The 19,414-nt window shown below is 42.8% G+C and overlaps 1 protein-coding gene across 2 annotated transcripts in view; it reads right to left on the bottom strand.

The window, feature by feature from the left end:
* Window positions 1-19,414, bottom strand: part of SLC10A7 (solute carrier family 10 member 7) — a 240,604-nt gene that overhangs the window by 13,802 nt on the left and 207,388 nt on the right. For both annotated transcript variants that reach the window (XM_021100285.1, NM_001137640.1), the window contains one exon: window positions 17,157-17,230. In XM_021100285.1, coding sequence (XP_020955944.1) covers window positions 17,157-17,230 — 74 coding nt within the window. The remainder of the gene's footprint in view (window positions 1-17,156; window positions 17,231-19,414) is intronic.

Here is a 19,414-nt window from a genome sequence, read left to right as displayed (position 1 = left end):
TGAAAGACACCCCTTGGGTCTTTTGAACTGGAATATTACACCTACTTCCCCACTTTACTAAGAGGTAGTATACACTCCTATCACCTGGACCATTTCCTGTCTTTCAAAGATTCATTCGCCTGAATTTACATGACTTGTTTTCTATTTAAATGCTTTCTCAGACTTTCTACTGAGTTCTGGAGAGAGCTGCTGGCAAATCGGGAAGCCAGTTGATTCACTCTTTAGTTGTCATGGAGATTTCTCACTTTTGTTTAGTTTGTTCTTAGTTAGAAACATCCATAATTTTACTACCCAAATGCCCTACATATCGCTGTTTGAATTCTATCTCTTCCTTCTTAGTGAATCTCTCGGTTTAAAAGCTCACATTCGCCTTTAAGAGTCAGTGGGAGAGACGGTCTCTTCCCAGTCTTAATGCAATTCAGGAAGGCAGCCACTGTTAGAGGAATGTAACCACTCTTCCAGCATCGCTAAATGCCTATCAGAGAGAGAGTTTCTCTTCAGAGACAAATAGTCACAAAAAGTGAAACTCAAGGTGCTAATTTATCTCAATCATGAAACAAAGGGGCAAATAGAAGCCATTTCTGGGACATGAAATGATGCCAAGGCACAGCAAGTGTTGGAATTTGATTAGAAAAGGCTTTCAGTTAGGATTGTCCTAAAGCAAGCTAATTTTCAGTAATATAAGCTGTTGTTTCATGCAGTGATTTAACATTTACTATGTCCAGCATCTTACATGAGGCAGTGCAGTGCAGCTATTAGGAAGCCTCATACAGGAGTTCCCATCATGGCTTAGTGGAAACGTATCTGACTAGTACCCATGAGGACGCAGGTTTGATCCCTGGCCTCACTCAGTGGATTAAGGATCCGGCGTCTCCTTGAGCTGTGATGTAGGTCACAGATGTGGCTCGGATCCTGTGTTGCTGTGGCTGCGGTGTAGGCTAGCAGCTACAGCTCCAATTCGACCCCTAGCCTGGGAACTTCCATATACCTTGGGAGCAGCCCTAAAAAGACAAAAAAAAAAAAAAAAAAAAAAAAAAAAAGAAGAAGAAGAAAGCTGATACAGAACAGAGAGCCTTGTCTATCATTTACTACCTGTGTTACCTTGGTTGGGCAAGTGATTTAACCTCAGTTTTCACACCTGCTAAAATGTACTGACTTTGTAGAGTTTGTTTTTTTTTTTTCTCCCCCTTAATAAGCAGTGAGTGAAACAATACACAATGTCTGGTCAGGAGAATGTATTCAGACACCCTGCTAGGGGCAGCGAATTCGTGGGTGACACCTCCCCATCCCCACTTTCATGGAGTTCATGCTCTTACTCACTGACTAGGGAGAGAAGGTGGAGAGCTCCATGCCAAAGCAGGACCAAGAGCAATATTCCACCCAGCAAAAGCGTGGCACAGGGCAGTGAGGAAATGCAGCACTGCCCCCTAGGAAAAAAGTTGTTAGGCAAAATGGATTCAGTGAACATGTGAGGTATTCTCATTTTTGTCTCTCTTTTAGAGTGGGCAAGAAGAAAGGCCACCTGCTTCCGGGTTGAGGAGTGTGGCTTGGCTTACTGGATTAGTCAAGACCCATCTGGAGGTATGGCCTGTCGAGAGGCAGGTGGCATTTCATCTGCACAGCCCCCAGGATTACAGTGCTCAGAATTCTGACTATTCTGGGACTGCTCCCTAACCCATTCTGGAATGTTCCAAAGGCTGGTGAGTCCCCTTCCTGCAGATTCCCTTAGGAAGGGGAACATGATGTCACAGACCAAGTCATCTACTCTTATTCACTCTCCTCTAAGTGACTGGGCTTTTGCTTAAATTCTCCGAGGTACTTTAATAAGCAGACTGGGCTGTCTCACCAGTGATTTACATTTTATTTGCTTCCCTGTTCTTTTCAAGTCACTCCATCTGTAATGAAAAACTGCTGTATTATCTTTGGTGTGACATCAGAACCACACAAGAGAGGATTTTTGTCCTTTTTATAGACAGTCATCCATAATGACGTACAACTAAATAATATATGTAAATAAGAGCTCTCTAGTTTTTTCAGTGTCCCAGTGATGGGTTCAGGGAACCCACACAGGCGAGGGCATTTCCAAATCGCTCAACACAAAGGCAACATCAGCACCCCAAGCATGGCTCACAACCCCCTTGGCCAGACCTCTGGCAGAAAAACAGGATGATCTTGCACTAGTTTAATAGATAAGTATAATGGTATTTTAATTTCCAACCTCTGAAGCCTGAAAAATGTCCTAGGGTTATCTCTGTAGTAGCATTCGAGAGAGAAAGGGACACCTGGAAAGCCACACAGGAAGTATCAGCCACCTGCTTTACACACTGGGCTCAAACATCCCCTCTGCTGTCCTCATGGGGCTCTCCCGCCACTCCCTCCCCTTCTGCAGTTAGGAAGACTTGCAGCTTTCCTAAGATATTTATCCTGCCTTCATATTGCAAAGTCGGAATTCAAAAATATGTTTTATATATATTATAAAATACATAAAATAATAATATATCCCAAAGCAGCAGAAATAAAAGCAAAAATAAACCAATGGGACCTAATCAAACTGACAAGCTTTTTTGCACAGCAAAGGAAACCAAAAGGAAAACAAAAAGACAGCTTACAGAATGGGAGAAAATAATTTCAAATGATGCAACTGACAAAGGCTTAATCTCTAAAATATATAAACAACTTATGCAACTCAACAGCAAAAAAGCCGACAACCCAACTGAAAAATGGGCAAAAGACCTGAACAGACATTTCTCCAAAGAAGATACATAGATGGCCAACAAGCACATGAAACAATGCTCAAATCACTGATTATTAGACAAATGCAAATAAAAACTACCATGAGATACCACCTCACACCAGTCAGAATGGCCTTCATTAATAAGTCCACAAATAACAAATGCTGAAGGGGGTGTGGAGAAAAGGGAACTCTCCTGCACTGCTGGTGGGAATGTAAGTTGGTACAACCACTGTGGAAAACAGTATGGAAGTACCCTAGAAAACTATACATAGAACTACCATATGATCCAGCAATCCCACTCTTGGGCATATATCTGGACAAAACTTTCCTTGAAAAAGACACCTGCACCCACATGTTCATTGCAGCACTATTCACAATAGCCAAAACATGGAAGCAACCTAAATCTCCATCGCAGATGATTGGATTAAGAAGATGTGGTATACATACACAATGGAATACCACTCAGCTGTAAAAAAGAACAAAATAATACCATTTGCAGCAACATGGATGGAACTAGAGACTCTTATACTAAGTGAAGTAAGTCAGAAAGAGAAAGACAAATACCATATGATATCACTTATATCTGGAATCTAATATACAGCACAAATGAAACTTTCCACAGAAAAGAAAATCATGGACTTGGAAAACAGACTTGTGGTTGCCAAGGTGGAGGTCAAGGGAGTGGGATGGATTGGGAACTTGGGGTTAAGAGATGCAGACTATTGCCTTTGGAATGGATAAGCAATGAGATCCTGATGTGTAGCACTTGGAACTACATCTAGTCACTTATGATGGAGCATGATAATGTGAGAAAAAAGAATCTATACATATACATGTGGATATATAAATACAGCATGGGTCGCCATGCTGTATTTGACAGAACACTGTAAATCACAGCTATAATGAAAAAAATCATTATATGCAAAAATAAAATAAAATGGAGGCAATATTCAAGCCTACAAAAAAAAAAAAGAGAGAGAAAATAATAATATATAAAAATATATCTCCGTTTAACCAAAAGGGAGAGGTAGCCCTGGCAGAGCAGGAATATGACCAAACATTTAGTTTAGTTACAAACTAAATGTCTGAGGCCATTATTAAGAGAAAGAAATAGTCTTTCCAGTAATCAAGAGCTTTAGAAAAAAAAGCTATGTGCCTGTTTCAGCCCTCGGCCATCTCACCTCCAGAAGGACTTCAGAAGCCATATCTGGAGGTCACGGACATTTTTGGCCTTACTCTTATGCTGGTAGGCAGAACCCAGATTGTAGAAAATAGTTACCCAGGGCTTCAGGCACTATTCTGAGAACATGCAAACATCAGCTCATTCACTTCTCATGTCTGTAATGTTATTACCTCTGTTCTTCAAATGGGGAAACTGAGGCAGCAGATGAATAAAAACCTCCCCAGGGTAACACAGCGAACGACTGCATGTAGCCAGGAGATGAACCCAGATGGACTCCGGTTCAACGCCCTCTGCCACACTCCCTGCCTGAAATGGCCATTTGTCAGAGGACTCAGGAACCCAGGAGAAAAGAGGTGCTTTTGATGATATTAACATAGAATAACGGAGGGTGAAAACCTAAGAAATATAATATTTCTACAAGAAAGGTCTGCAAAGAAGAGAGATACTCCTTTTTGACAAAGCTGCTCATGTGACCAGCCTTTACTCACTTTGAATGTGAGTAAAGGCTGATGACCATTTTCAGCCCATTAGGAAAATTCGAGATAGTGTTTTAGCCCTCAGGTACCTGGGCTGTAAACCTACCACTTTGCTCAAAGTTTTATGTAAATAAAGATTCAAGACAAGACCTAAATGAGCAGCTGGTGTTTAAGTTCTGATTGGGAAAGATGTTTAATGAATGGCCTGAGCCGGCTCACCAGATGCTGACAATGAAACATTTAACTCTACCAATCGAAGGTTTCTGCCTCAGAAGAGTAGGTACCCTCACCTGTCTGACAGCAATGGAGGAGGAATTAGCAGACAGGGAATGAAGAATGCATGAAAGTGCTGAGCCGAGGAGCCTTCATTCGGATGCCGCTGTGGCTTCCGGGAGGGAGGGGTCCCTCTTTATGGAGACAGGTGGGAAGGAAGTAGCTGGAGCTTACTTTTCCCCTTGTCTAGGCTGTAGAGGAAGAGTTGTTTGTCTTCTAAAGAGAGAAACCTGGCGAATGTTCACAATCACAGGATATGAAACATCAAAAATAGAACGAGAATTTCATATGACGAAAATAAAACAAGGTCATTGGAATAGATTTAACACGGTCACCAACACAGGACTGGCTCCATCTGATCGGCTCTGGAAAGCCTTGCCTGGTTTTCCAGACTTTTGAAGATGTGTTTTTTACATAAAGGAAGAAAAGCACTTGGGACGTGTTAAGTGTGAGCCTAAGAGTTTGCATTCATAATCTTCTTATCAATGAACAGTGGAACTTCCGGAAGGTACTCAAATCTTAGTTGGGTGGTAAAAGTGAGGGAACTGTGCCCCAAATGCAAATTAATTATTTTTAATATACATTTTTGGTTTGGTCAACATAGCCATTACCCCCCTCTGGTGGTCATTTTCTTCTTGATGGTACCATGTTTATGACTGAATGTAAACCTCAAGAAGAATGTCTTCTGATACAAAAGAACAAGGCAGTTTTGATTTCGGGATAAGAAACCAGAGTTATTTGTCCTTAAAGCCATCCCTCTTAAAAGGCTGACTCACGCGTCTGTGGCTTGATAACCAACTTCTGCCCTTCATTTATTTTCAATGATATAAAAATTGGGGAATTATGATCTGATTCAGAAGACTTTCAGGCAGAGGAAGGAAATAAGAAAACCCTGGAAGACAGTTCTGGAAATCATGATGTTTTTCTAATCCCTTCCCTTGTTTTTCTTTAAACCTTGAACACGTAAGGGAGCCAATCGCAACACAGAGAATGACGCTTTTCACAAATCAGCAGAAACAAACGGTCAGTTTCATTAACACAGGAGTAGGTATGATCCTACCTTGCATCCTTTCTGGAACACAGTGGAGCATGCGTGCGTGAAAATACAGGCAGTAGTCTAACGTGGTGGTTCTCAATATAGCTGCTTGTTAAAATCACCCGGGTAGCTTTTAAAACCTGTGATTCCTGGGTCTATCCTGAGATAGAGGCTAACAGGTATGGGGAGGGTACCAGCACCACGTTTCACCTGTTCCCAGGTGATTCCCATGTGAGCAGGGCCTGGTAATAAGGAAGAGCAAGGGTTCTGGAGGTTTCTGGAGGCAACAGACGGCCCCTGTGGGCTGGCTTTGCCATTCTCCTCACTGTGTAAACTGAGGTGAGCTACCTGACCTCTCTGAGGTTTTCCAGCTTGGACAGTGGGATCAATAATAGCTCTGGTGCAGGGCTGTTGTGACGATCAAAGGAGATAAGGCGGCAACCCACGTGCCTAACGCAGTGCCTGGGGCGTGGTAGGTGCCGTGCAAATGCCAGACCCTTCTTTTAAGTTTCAAAATGGGTGCATATCTACTTTCTGAGTTAATGGTCACCTCAACCTTGTGAGACAGGAGAAAAACACAGGCTAGCCAGTTTGGACGTCTGTATGTTGAGCTGATTTCGAATTTCCTATTATTTTACTATCAAAGTAATTTCACAGCCTCCCTAACTGACGGAGTGCCTCGGAGCCCAGGGCTCTGAGCTCTTTTCTCCTCTGTCTACCTATTCCTTAGTGGTCTCATGCAGCCTGATGGCTTAAACTAACATCTATTTGCTGAAAATTCCAGCCTAGGCCAGAGCTGTAGGCTCAGAAAAGACATCTCCAACTTTACATGTTCAAGAGGGAACTCCTGACCTGGTCTACATCCGTCTTCCAGGGTTCAAATCTGTTTCTCATCCAGTCTAGTAAATGGCAGCTCCATCCTTCCAGTGCCTCAGCCTAAACCCCCCGGAACCGTCTTTAATTCCTCTTTCTCTTATATGCACAGCCAATGCAAATCCTAGTAGTTCTGCATTCAAAATACAACCAGAGGAGTTCCCACTGTGATGAAATGGGATTGGCAGCGTCTCTCCAGGACCAAGATGCAGGTTTGATCCCTGGCCTGGCACAGTGGGTTAAAAGATCTGGCATCAGCATGGCCTTGGATCCTGTGCCCTCACTGTTCTCTCTGGCTGGAGCCTCTTTCCTCCTTTCCTACAGGTCTTTGACCCAAAGCTCCCTTGGAGCCTAACACGTCCCCGCCTCTCCCTGGCACTCTCTATTCTCCTTTCTGGTTTTCTTTTTCTCCACACACTTCTCATCATCTGATGGGCCCCATGTCTAAGTGTTTGTCTGTTGAACCCTGATAGAAAAGCAGCTGGATAGGGGGGAGTGCTTTCTCTTATTTTGTTCACTGCTTTAACACCCACCTCTGGGGTGGGGGAGTGGGGACTAGAATAGTGCCTGGTGCATAGCAGGCAGTAAATAAACACTTGTTGAAGGAACACATGAATTGAGTCTGTGATGGTTTTTTTTTTTTTCTTTTTCTTTCTTTTTCCTTTTAGGGCCACACCCATGGCATATGGAAGTTCTTGGCTAGTGGCTGAATCGAAGCTGCAGCTGCTGGGCCTATGCCACAGCTACAGCAATGCCAGATCTGAACTGCATCTGTGACATACACTTCAGCTTGCAGCAACGCTAGATCCTTAACCCACTGAGAAAGGCCAGGGATTGAACCCATATCCTCACAGACACCATGTTGGGTTCTCAACCTACTGATCCACAGCAGGAATTCCTGAGTCAGTGATGTTTTAAATGCACCTATTCATTGGCACTGTTTATCCCTGCACATTTCTGTACTTGCTGTTAGTTGCCAAGGAGCTGGTTTCTATTATCCGTGCTAGTTAGCAAGCTTGCTCCCACAGTACTAGAGTAGAGTAGGACCAGCACAGAGAGGAAGGTAGAAGCACAACCTGAGCAAAGGCAGCTCTGGGAAGTGTCATTGCTCCAATAACATGAGTGTGCTCAGCTTCAGGTCAGGCAACATTCCAAACGAGCAGGCTTCCTGACACCCAGCAATCTTTTGAGTTATATCCATTTTTACATCTCCTCCTACCAGGGTAACTTGTCAAAAACTGACTGAGTCCCCCATGGCTTTAAAAAAATGGGCAGCTAACTTTACTATCTGGTGGGACTTGTCTGGATGGGGCTGTAGATGGGGACAAGGAGGCAGTGGGTGTCACCTCATTCTGCAGCCGTGACTTCCTTTATCTTTTACTGTAAAGAAGCTTGGAGCTGGCTGTCATCAAATCCATGCAAACTGGTTTATAATGTCTCGTTCAATTAAGGGAGTTTCTGGCAAGAGACACGACCAAATAAATAATGGGAGAGATGCAGGTCTCCAACAATAATTGTTATTCATCAATCTCTGTTTGCAAGTTGAGATCGAAAGAAAGAAACTTCAAGTGCAAGACATCTCCTGGGTGAGATTCTTCACTTCAAACGCAATAAACAACTGTTGTTCTGTGATGCACATTTTAGTACTGCTAGAGGCAAACTTTCTCAATATTAATAATAATAAACAAGCCCCTCTGCAACTGACAGTGGATACAGAGATGAACAGGAGCACTGGGAAACAGGCTGTTGTCTCGTCTCTTCTGGACGCAGCAAAGGTCTCATCGGAAAGGACAAGCTCAGGGACAATGGAAGGTGTATCCCTCACTTCCTGTGAAATTCCCTATAAGAAGCACAGGGTGCATGGCTTTGGGCACAAGAGCTCATTGCGTTTTTTTTTTTTTTTTATTTGGCTGTGCCTGTGGTATGTGAAAGTTCCAGGGCCAGGGATCAAACCCAAGCCACAGTAGTGACCAGAGCCATAGCAGTGACAATGCCAGATCCCTAACCGCTAGCCACCAGGGAACTCCATGTGGGCTGATTATGAATGTTTAAGATGAATCTCTTTCGAGCTCCTTCTACCTACTTGGTAGAAGCTTCTACTTGGTAGCTTTTATTTTGAAAGAAATATGAGACTGTGGAATTGGAGTTCTCTTATAGCTCAGCAGTTAAGGATCCAGCATTGTCACTGCTGTGGTGCAGGTTTGACCCCTGGCTTGGGAACTTCCTCACGCCATGGGCACCACATACATACATTCTTACATAAATGAAACTGTGGAATTAAAAGCTTCCTCCACTAACAACTGTGGTTAAGAAGGACACAGGGATGAGGATTAGGTATCCAGTTTGAGTGCTGCTGTATCATATGTGGAAATTCCATCTCCTTCCTATTGAGTTGTGGGGTTAATAGTGGCGAGTTGAGCTCGGCTGCAGTGAAGCTGACTCATGTAAGCGCTGGTCCCTCTTGTTCCTGCTCCATCAGAGACCCAGTGCGCAGTAGACAACACACCATTGGAGGTATTTCCAGAGGACTGGGTGCTGTGATGGAAGTGACCAGGGCTTTGATGTCAGAGGTCTAGATTTAAATCCTGATAGCACCACCCGGCCGCTATGTGATAGGTGATTTGACCTGAATACCCTCAGTGTCCACATCTGCTCAAAATGAGATTCAAATAACCACTCAGTATTACTAAAATAACTACGCAGCGTCCTCAACTGCTCAAAATGAGATTAAAATAGTGGTAGTTGGAGGTTTCAGTGAGACAGTGTATGTCTGTTACCTAGGACACTGCCTGGCATAAAGTTGGCACCTCAAAAATGATAGCTATTATTATTATTGTTGTTATTATAAATAGCTAAGACAGTATTGTGGAGCTCAAATTTGGTAGTCTTTTTTTTTTTTTTTTCCTGTCTTTTTAGGGCCACAGCCATGGCATATGGAGGTTCCCAGGATAGGGGTCTAATTGGAGCTGTAGCTGCCGGCCTACACCACAAGGCCATGGCAATGCCGGATCCTTAACTCACTGAGCAAGGCCAGGGATCAAACCTGTATCCTCATGGAGGCTAGTCAGATTTGTTTCTGCTGAGGCAGGACAGGAATTCCACCAGGGTCTTATTCTTAAAATTTCTGAATCAGTAGGCCTCACATAAGGCCCAGTAATCTTTTTTGTTTTTTAAGGAAGCAGTTTCCTATATTTTTAAGGGCCACCCTTTGAGAAATGCTGCTCTTATGGTATCCCTCAGTATGACTCATGATTCTGATGCCAATGCTTAAGAAAATCAGAGAACTACTGAATGTTAGGACTAGAAGGCTCATCCATCCTAGACTTTTCATGCTATTGAGCAAAGGCTGATGCTAGAGCCCAGGCCTCTCAGCTGAGGACCTTCTGTGGACCTCTCATTGCTGGCACGGCGGGCTTCTGGCTCTGCCACCTGGGGTCATGTGACTCAGCACCTCACTTCCCTTGTGCGAGTGACTGTGGGAGTGACGTGAGCTGGTGCATGGAAAGAACTGGGATGTGACCTACATCAAGCTCGTCATGCAGACGTTCCAGATTCCTTCTGGAAGATGGTGTGTAGCAGCTAAAGAGGTTTTCGAGGTAGGTGGAGATGACCTCACCCCCCCCACCCAACTGTGCCAGCAGCTCTGAATGAAAGTGAGCTGCCGCAAACACAGGTATGTTTAACTCAACCCGTACTAGCAGTCAAGCACAAAAATGGTTAAAGTAAACCTATCGTGTCAACCAATATCCCAGCTCTGACCTTTCCAGTGCTCTCATTAGCACCTTGCATGAGAGGGTCTCTCAAAGCAGGATGAAGCAACCCTGACAGTCAGCCTCGGGTGATTACCTGGACTCCAGAGGCCGGGCACAAAAGCAGGTTGGGAGTAAGGCCTCTTGCACAGCCAACCCTGGGAATTCATCTTCAGGCCATGGGATCTGTTAGATTCTTTCAGCAAGTGGGAAGTGTGTCTCTAAAGTTTTTAGCAGTTCCCATCGTGGCTTAGCGGAAACGAACCCGACTGGTATCCATGAGAAAGCAGGTTCGATCCCTGGCCTCCCTCAGTGCGTTAAGGATCCGGTGTTGCCGTGGGCTGTGGTGTAGGCCAAAGATGTGGCTTGGATACCGCATTGCTGTGTCTATGGCGTAGGCCGGCAGCTACAGCTCTGATTGGACCCCTAGCCTGGGAACCTCCATATGCTGCTGGTGTGGCCCTAAAAAAAATAAATAATAAAGTTTTTAGACAGCCTGCATACCAATGAGGGTCCGTTTATTACACTTACATTCAAAGAAACAGGGCAGTAATTTCATCAATGAAAACCTTACTTCTGACTTTGTTATGCTATGTAGTAAAGTCTGTGTTTGATGGAGTGTTTATTGTAGCTGCCTCTGGAGTAATTTCTTTCTTTCTTTCTTTCTTTTTGTCTTTTTGTCCTTTTTAGGGCCGCACTCATGGTATGTGGAGGTTCCCAGGCTAGGGGTCTAATTGGAGCTGTAGCCACCGGCCTACGCCAGAGCCATAGCAACACCGGATCCTTAACCCACTGAACAAGGCCAGGGATCAAACCCCCATCCTCATGGATACTAGTTGGATTCATTTCCACTGAGCCACAATGGGAACTCCCCCCACCCCCAAGAAGTTTTTATGTCCTTAATTTGACACTTACGCAAAACCTGGGGACTTCTTAAATTTTTATTACAAAGTTTAGATATGCTAGTGATGGAATTTCAGACACCAAATTCAGAATCAAAAATTCAAAACAAATAATCTACAAACCTCTGGGGAACATAAATGTGTCACTTTGAGAACCTGTATTATTTCTTTCTTCCTTTATGTGGCTCAGAAAACAGTAGAAAATGACAGACACTCCCCTACTTGTTTCCAGCGTGGGGGACCTTTGATTTCAGTGGCAGATTTAAGAATCTGTCAGATAGGGGAGATCCCCAAACCACCTTTCCTTATAGAACTGCAAATCCAGGAACAAACTGCAGGACAAAAGAATATATTGATGGCTACGCCCCAAAGACAAACTTCTCTTTTCTGCCTTTACTTTGGATTTCAATTTCTACTTTAATATTTATTGTCAAACAGCACTGTGGCTCTTAGTCTGCAATAACAGAGCACAGACAGTAATGTCCCGTGAAAGGTAAGGGCTGGCTCATCAAGGCACACGAAAGAACATATAACCTTTTGTTGATAAAGAAAATATAAGGACTGTGAGTCAGTTTAGGATGAGGCCAGAAGGAACATATGCTTATGGCCACAATTATAGATACTGAAGATTTAAAACTGTCTTATAGCTAGCAATGTAATCAGGAGTACTTTTCTATTGTAAATAGTCAATAAAATCCCATGCTGACAGCATACACACACAATGACCTGGATCAGTTTAGCACTTTGGGGTCTTCTAAGTACTTTCACGCCCCATTATCCAATCCTATTATGCAATTCAGTTGGAAGTTAGGAGTCCCTGGAATCTAGTCTCTGTTAGTTACAGGATCTGTGATAAATTAAAAACATTTTCCTATGATCTTTTACTTTACTTTGTAGGAAAGATAATAATTACAGATTTGCTAATATTCAAAGTTGTTTAAGTAACATGACTTAATGGGTTAAAGGCTTTAAACAAAAGCACTTCCCAATTGCAGGGTAGTTTTATCAAGATAATAGTCTTTATGTGCCAAACAGAATTGCAGAGAAGCTTTTAGGGGAAAAGAGAAACAGAAATGCAAGCTTTCAAATTTCAATTCCATTTCCTCTGGAGGAAATAACCCAGATGTTATTAAATGATCTTTTCAGCCCAAGCTGCAGGTAATCCTTTAGCACTCTTGAAAAGCTCCCAAGTAAAATTGAAAATGAGATCCTTTTCAGATTTTGTTTCTCCTACGACACTCTTTGGAGAGTATGAAGATATTCTTTAACCTTTTTAGGAAGATGTAACAGCCTTATTTCCCTTCTTGGGATATTGTAACATTATTTACATAGCTGTTCCTTTTCAAGAATTCTTTTCCTTTTCACACAGAGCTGGGAAACCGTTATCTTCCAGGAGGGTCATATCAGTCACCGAAGACTCATAGAAACTTAAAACTGGAAGGCATCTCAAGTACCGTCTTGCCCATCTTCTCATTTTACAAATTTGGAAATTGATACCAACAGCAGGGAAGTGATTTGTCCCAGGTCTGGGTGAGAGAAATGGAACTTGAATCCAGACTAGAATCAGGATGTGTTCTTTCCACTCTTCCCAGGAACCTATGTCTAGCAAAAAGCAATATTCGTTTTGCTGAATGCATAGTTTCTTGTCACAGCTCAGCTGTGTAACTGCAACCATAGATTCATAATGAAGTTCAAAGTGAGGGACAGCTGCCGTGATCGGTCTTTGTATACAAATGTCTTCAAATGGTGAGCCCCATAATGGACTTTTAATACATGTTGATCCTGACACTCCATTTAAAATTTAAATAGCATTCTTTCAAATCAGAAAAGCTTTTGGAAAAAAGAAACAACTGGGAGTCTCACCACTGATTGCCAATCATCAGTTGACATGCTCTAAGAGCAGATGCTTTCATTTTGCCACTTGAAAACATGAAAAAATAATATAAACATACACTTAAGGATCCAAACATCCTTAAATGTTCTCTTTCCAGGAACAGTGGGAAAGCTTTCTACATAGATTAGAACTCCAGATAAACAAAGCGATTTGAATGCTCAAGGGAAAAAGATAAATAAGTAAAAGTAAAATACTGATTCCACAGGGTCCCTTGGACCGAATTTCTTTTGTGATAAGCTCTGTTGATCAAGTGGGCACTGAACCTTTGGTAACTAGGGTGCAAGCTGTTCTCCCACCTCTGCTAGGTAAAATATCTTCTCATTATTATACAGATATCACCATTCACCTAGAGAATAATTTGGGAGAGTTCATGGCTTTAAGAGTAAGCCCCAGCCAGCGATGCTGTCTTGACAAAATATAATTACCTCCGACCCTGAGCTGCAACTATAGGAGAGCAACAAACAAGCCCTGTAGTATTGTTTTAGATGAAGCACAGTGATAGCTCTGCACTTCCTCCAGGCCTCTTCTTTCTTCCTGAACGAACTCCAGGGAATGGCATCATGTCAGGCTTTCCAGATGGATTATGTGGAGCCATAGCTCAATGTCATTTTCAATAGGAAGCCTCATAATTAAAGGTCAAATAGTCACTTCATCTGCAATCAATCAATAGAAAAAGTACTAATACGAAGACCTAATCAATCAATGGCAAATGCACTAATAAAAGCAATGAATCAAATTCAGCATGTGTGTAGATGCAAGTCCACTGAAGAGACTGAGACAGGGCAAGAGCAAGAACAATAAAATAAATTGCAAGTGTAGATACAAGAGAATATTCTGAGGGCTTCTCAAGCCAGAGTTTTCATCTTTGGTTCATTAGCTACCTGGGCACCACCTGGCCTGCAATAATTTATTCTTAAATAAAAATACTGGACAAAATAATAAAAAAAAGTTATTTCATAGGGCTTTCTTAATGTATTCTATTTGAGATGTTATGTGTATGTGCATAAAATCACTAGAAAAAATACTTCGACAGTGATCGCAACAGGGATGGATCTATTTTCTATATGCCAAATGGATATACTACAATCTGCTGTACTTCATCTTGGTGTGAGAGAGAAGAGACTTTCATCTGAGTGATATTACCTGAAGTTTGCCCCCTGCTTTCTGGAATATGAATTTGTCACACTTCGTGTGATGTTCTTTCATTTCCATGCAGAAAGGACGTTCCATTAGGATATGAGCCTACAGCTCAGGTCACTGCCATGCACATCCTCTATGACAGAGATGCCAGGTCACCAGGAGAGGTAAACACGCATTGGCTCTTGTGAAAATGGATGCAGTCAATTTACAGGGCTCAACGAGACCATTCAAACAACAGGACCCCAACTCCCCTTTGCAGTGTGTCGAAATAAAGGTGTTCCTGGGCCGAGGGTGAGCCACACCACCTCGCTGAGATAAGGAGGCAGCAAAGAGGTCATTTTTATGAATGCTACCTAGGAGACTACAGACAGGAAGCCAGGTCTGATCAAGGCATGATAGCATAGCCTAGCTGGAAGCAAAATCCCCCCATCTAAGAGCTGAGGAAACTGAGGCCTGGGGATGTCTCAGTGGAAGAGCCAAGATGAGTTTTAAATCTTTCAGGAGGGCTCAGGGCTGGTATGTTATGGAAATAACGAAGGATTTACACTGCCATGGTTACTTAGATATCTCACTGGAGGATGCAAGTATTTCATGGAAGAATACTGCAAAACCAAACGACGTGCAAAAGCAAAAATCCAAGTTAACCCAAACATTTTTAAAGCAAAACAGCTACTTTTGATTGGTATTCAGAGCACTTGTTTGCTCGAAAATTAAAAAGCATCAAGAATGAAAGGATTAGGCTTTGAGATTGAGAAAAGAGAAAAGACTAACCAAAAGATTCAACCAAAAAAAAAGATTGAAGGAGTAGGTACTCTGCTTACAGGAAAGAAAAGTATGCTTTTTCATAGGCTGCAGTATGCTTCTTGGGCAGGGCTCTTTGTTCAATGCAGCCAGCTCCAGCACAGGAGAACATCACGGAGAAACAAACAAAAACCCCATTTTGGTCTCCCTGACAAAAGCCAATCCTAGGGGCACGGTGGGTTTGAAAGGGCACTGCACAAATGCAGAAGCATAAAGGTATGGCCAGGGCTCAGACTCTGCTCTAAGGTCAGGGGCTCATTCGATCCCTGACTCACGACTTCTGGGGCAGCACCTCCTCGGGCCTCCCTACCTTTAGAAGAGCTCCCTTCTTTTCAGGGGACCTGGAGCGCCAGGCATCACATCCCAACCACATGGGGGAGGAAGTGCCGGATGACTGCTTCAAGGTCAATGATGAAACCACATCTGTTATACGAACAAGACCGGGGCCAGGGGACTGGAAATGGTAACGCAGCCACACCTAATATGGTTAATAATAACTACTAACAACCCGGGTTTAGGGGTGGCCAGGCAGCCCTTTGATTTCGTCCCCCGCAATCCATATATAGCACAATTACCGAACACGTTCTGTCCTATACCTACTTGTATTATGCACTAGTGCTGTGCTGGGTACTTAACAGATTTTATCTTTAATCTTAGCAAGAGCCTTACAGAGTAAGTCTTATTCTGCCCCTTTTTACAGATGAGAGAGCTAAGCTTCACGGAGGTTAAGTGGTTTGTCCAGGGTCACAGATCGGAATTGGAATGTGGCTTCCAAAGCTCTCTCAACTTCCATTTGGTGAGGATTCTGAAGAAAACCTAACAGACATATTGCAACGAATGGATAATACATATAGATAATTTGTTCAAATAAGCTGATGCCCTAGATAGCAACTGCTCCTTAAAGAATTTGTCCAATTTCTAAATCATGTCCCAAACTTGACAAGACTGACAATAATATATTTGGGGCTAATAAAATCATTATGAAATGTCTTTGTTTTCCAGTTTACAGACTGAACTTTAACATGAGCAGACTTAGAGCAATGTTATTCTCTTAAGTTAGTACATGCCAAAATGTAAAGGAATTTTTTATTTTTATTTTGTCTTTCTAGGGCCACACTTGCAACATATGGAGGTTCCCAGGCTAAGGGTTGAATCAGAGCTGTAGCTGCTGGCCTACGCCAGAGCTACAGTAACGGGGGACTCCAGCCAAGTCTGCAACCTACAGCACAGCTCACAGCAATGCCAGATCCTTAACCCACCGAGTGAGGGCAGGGATCGAACCTGCACCCTCAGGAATACTAGTTGGGTATGTTAACCACTGAGCCATTATGGGAACTCCTAAAGGAATTTTTAATACTAGTTTTACTACAATGTGCCTGCTTACCCCAAGGAGTTTGTGAGTGATGTATACTTCAATAAAGTTTCTGATTACTTAATGACTTTTAATGACTAAAAACCCAGATTCCAGATATCTGGACAGGTTATTGGGATTATGCCATTAAACTGGATAAAGTTAAGTAGAAAATAGCACTTTTTCTTGATCTATTTTTGTCCATTAAATACATGCTTATTTCACTTTAGGTGCTAATCAGATTAAGTTAATGATAATTGCATTGCATTTCTTTACAGAAATAACATTCTGAAATGAACTTCAAACTAATGTCAATATCAAATTAGGATAATGGCATTATTTTCACCCTGCTCCAAGCTTCCAGAAAATAAGTTAATGTTTTCCAGGGGTAACTAGAGAGCCTTCCAAACCCAAGTTTTTGCTCATTGAAAACCCAATGCTCCCCCACCACCCCAAATAGGCTTTTAACATTAACATTCTACACTGAAAACCTTCTATGAGAACTGAAAACAGGATTACTAATAAGGCTAAATCTTAAACTATGAAATTTAGGCTCTCAAAAATGGGTTCAATCAAATAATGGTACTGCAAAGCAATGACCCATCCTCACTGTGTTGTTGTTTTTGATGTAACAGAGTGGACAATACCCCCCACCCCCTTAATTTGAAGAGTTGTCTCAAAGTCAGGAGCTGCAGTTATCTGAGGGTCATAGTAGATGGGTTTTCAAGTCTGGGAATCACTTACCCAGTGTGAGAGATTTGTGTGTAGAACAGAACATGATAGCCACGGTGTCTGCTGGTGTGAAACCCGAATTATTCCTAGGGGAAAAAAATTGTTTTACAATTACCTTTATAAAAAGCCCTATTTAACACGTCCTGAATCAAATGTAGTGCCTTCCTTTATATTGACATTCTGGTGACAAGAGTAATCCTACACCTAAACATACAGAAATGTCCGAGTTTCTTTTTGGAGAACAATTTCGGAGTCATTTATCCATGAAAAGGAGACAGTTCTTAAAATATATGGTAGAGGTCTCCTAAGATCCTAACATCATGATTTGTATAAAAAGCACGCAGCACGGAAATCTGCTGGCTAAGTCACAAGCTGATTTTAACCCAGCTTGAAAGAGCTAACATGCCTCCAAAAATGCTTCCCTCAAGGATCCTTTTGGTAGAAAACACAGGCCTTTGAGAACTACATGGTATGAACAAAGATTTAGCGTCATACGCTCTAGTAAAAATAATTAATTATCCTATCATATAGGCCGTGCAAGATCCCTACTTACAGATGAGAAAACAGAGGTACCCAGAAATTATATAACCTACCCAGGGCCCCACAGCTAGGAATCGACAGAGCCAGGATTTAAACAAGTCTGGTTCCTGTGCCTATGCTCTTAACTGTTATGGCTTGTCATTATATAATATAAGAAAATCTTGCTTAGTCAAAATCCATTCAGCCTTATGGGGATCAGTACTGGTACATATCAGTAGAGTAGAAAGATTTAGACAACTAGGAACCAAAAAGGTTAGACATGTATTATTAGTGCGTCCTTGATATGTTAGAAAATGTCCCTTCCTGCAGAATCAGTGTTTGAAGATGTAGTGTCTATTCATTCCCTTCCCTGAACTCAGACAAGAGAGTTAACAAACGGAAAAGCGTTCCCGCCTCTGAGTGCCATAAAGTTGCAGATACCCATCCAATTGTCAAGGATCTTTGAAGAAAGAGATCCCACCATTTCCCTCAGGAACCCCATCCTTATACACAACTCTCACTGGAAGAAAAAGCTTCCCTAAATAGATGCCACATCCTGTTTCTTTGTTATATACTTAGTGGAGGCAAGAAGGACCCTCTCCTGTCCTGTCCCTCCCACTTCCTCCTCTGTGCCTCTGTTAAGAGAACATTTAAAATGCCCTTTAGTCTCCTCTTCTTTGAAAAATCATGTAAAAAAGCTGATACATCCCAACCAGTCTTATCTGCAGCTTAAATTAAAAAAAATTTTTTTTCCAACTGAAATTTTTTTTTTTTTTTTTGTCTTTTTGCTGTTTCTTGGGCTGCTCCCGCGGCATATGGAGGTTCCCAGGCTAGGGGTCCAATCGGAGCTGTAGCTGCCAGCTTACGCCAGAGACACAGCAACTCGGGACCCGAGCCCCGTCTGCAACCTATACCACAGCTCACGGCAGCGCCGGATCATTAACCCACTGAGCAAGGGTGGGGACGGAACCCGCAACCTCATGGTTCCTAGTCGGATTCGTTAACCAACTGAATTTTTAGTGTCTCACCTCAGCTCAGAAAGGAGGAAGAGAGAGACAGGGAGGGAGAGAGAAGAGGAAGGAGAGCGCGGGTGAGGGGAATGGGGGGTGAGGGGAGTGGGGGGGTGGGGGGGAGTAAGCTTGGCAGGAGAGTGGGGGCCAATGATGAAGCACTTAGAGAAGTTCTTGGAGGAAATAATTGAGCTCGGCTTTAAAGAGCAGGTTTAGACGTGCGTAGATGCGGATGTCAGGTGCTGCACAGCGGCAGTGCAGGAGGTGTTTAGCAGAGAGCAGACTGGCTGACATGTGTGCAGGACCCCTGGCCTACGACCAGGAGTGTGGGCTTGATAAGACAGGATAAGAGGAGTAGAATGACACGGTCAGACCCATTCTTAAGAAGGAATGATCACAGAGCTTAGGGTAAGATGGAAGCTGAGGAGTCTGGGCAGGGAGCAGAAAGCTGTAAGGGCCTGAGAATCACAGTGAGGGCAGGAGCTGGTGGTAACAGACATGAAGAGAGAATTAAGAGAACTTGTTAACTGGTAACTTCTATGAAATATTCCCTCTCAGCAGTTTAACAGCACAGGCATTGTGGGCCTAAATTTAAATTCAGACCATCCTTTTCCTTTTATAAATATAAAAACATACATATATACATATGTGTGTGTGTACATAATATTTTCTTGGCTGCACGTGTGCCATGAGGAAGTTCCTGTGCTAGGGATGAAACCCATGCCACAGCAGTTAACAGAT

The sequence above is a fragment of the Sus scrofa genome, chromosome 8 (assembly GCF_000003025.6).
Source record: "Sus scrofa isolate TJ Tabasco breed Duroc chromosome 8, Sscrofa11.1, whole genome shotgun sequence".
Taxonomy (NCBI): Eukaryota; Metazoa; Chordata; class Mammalia; order Artiodactyla; family Suidae; genus Sus; species Sus scrofa.
The sequence above is the reverse complement of the archived record's forward strand: the minus strand, read 5'-3'. Positions and strand labels throughout refer to the sequence as shown.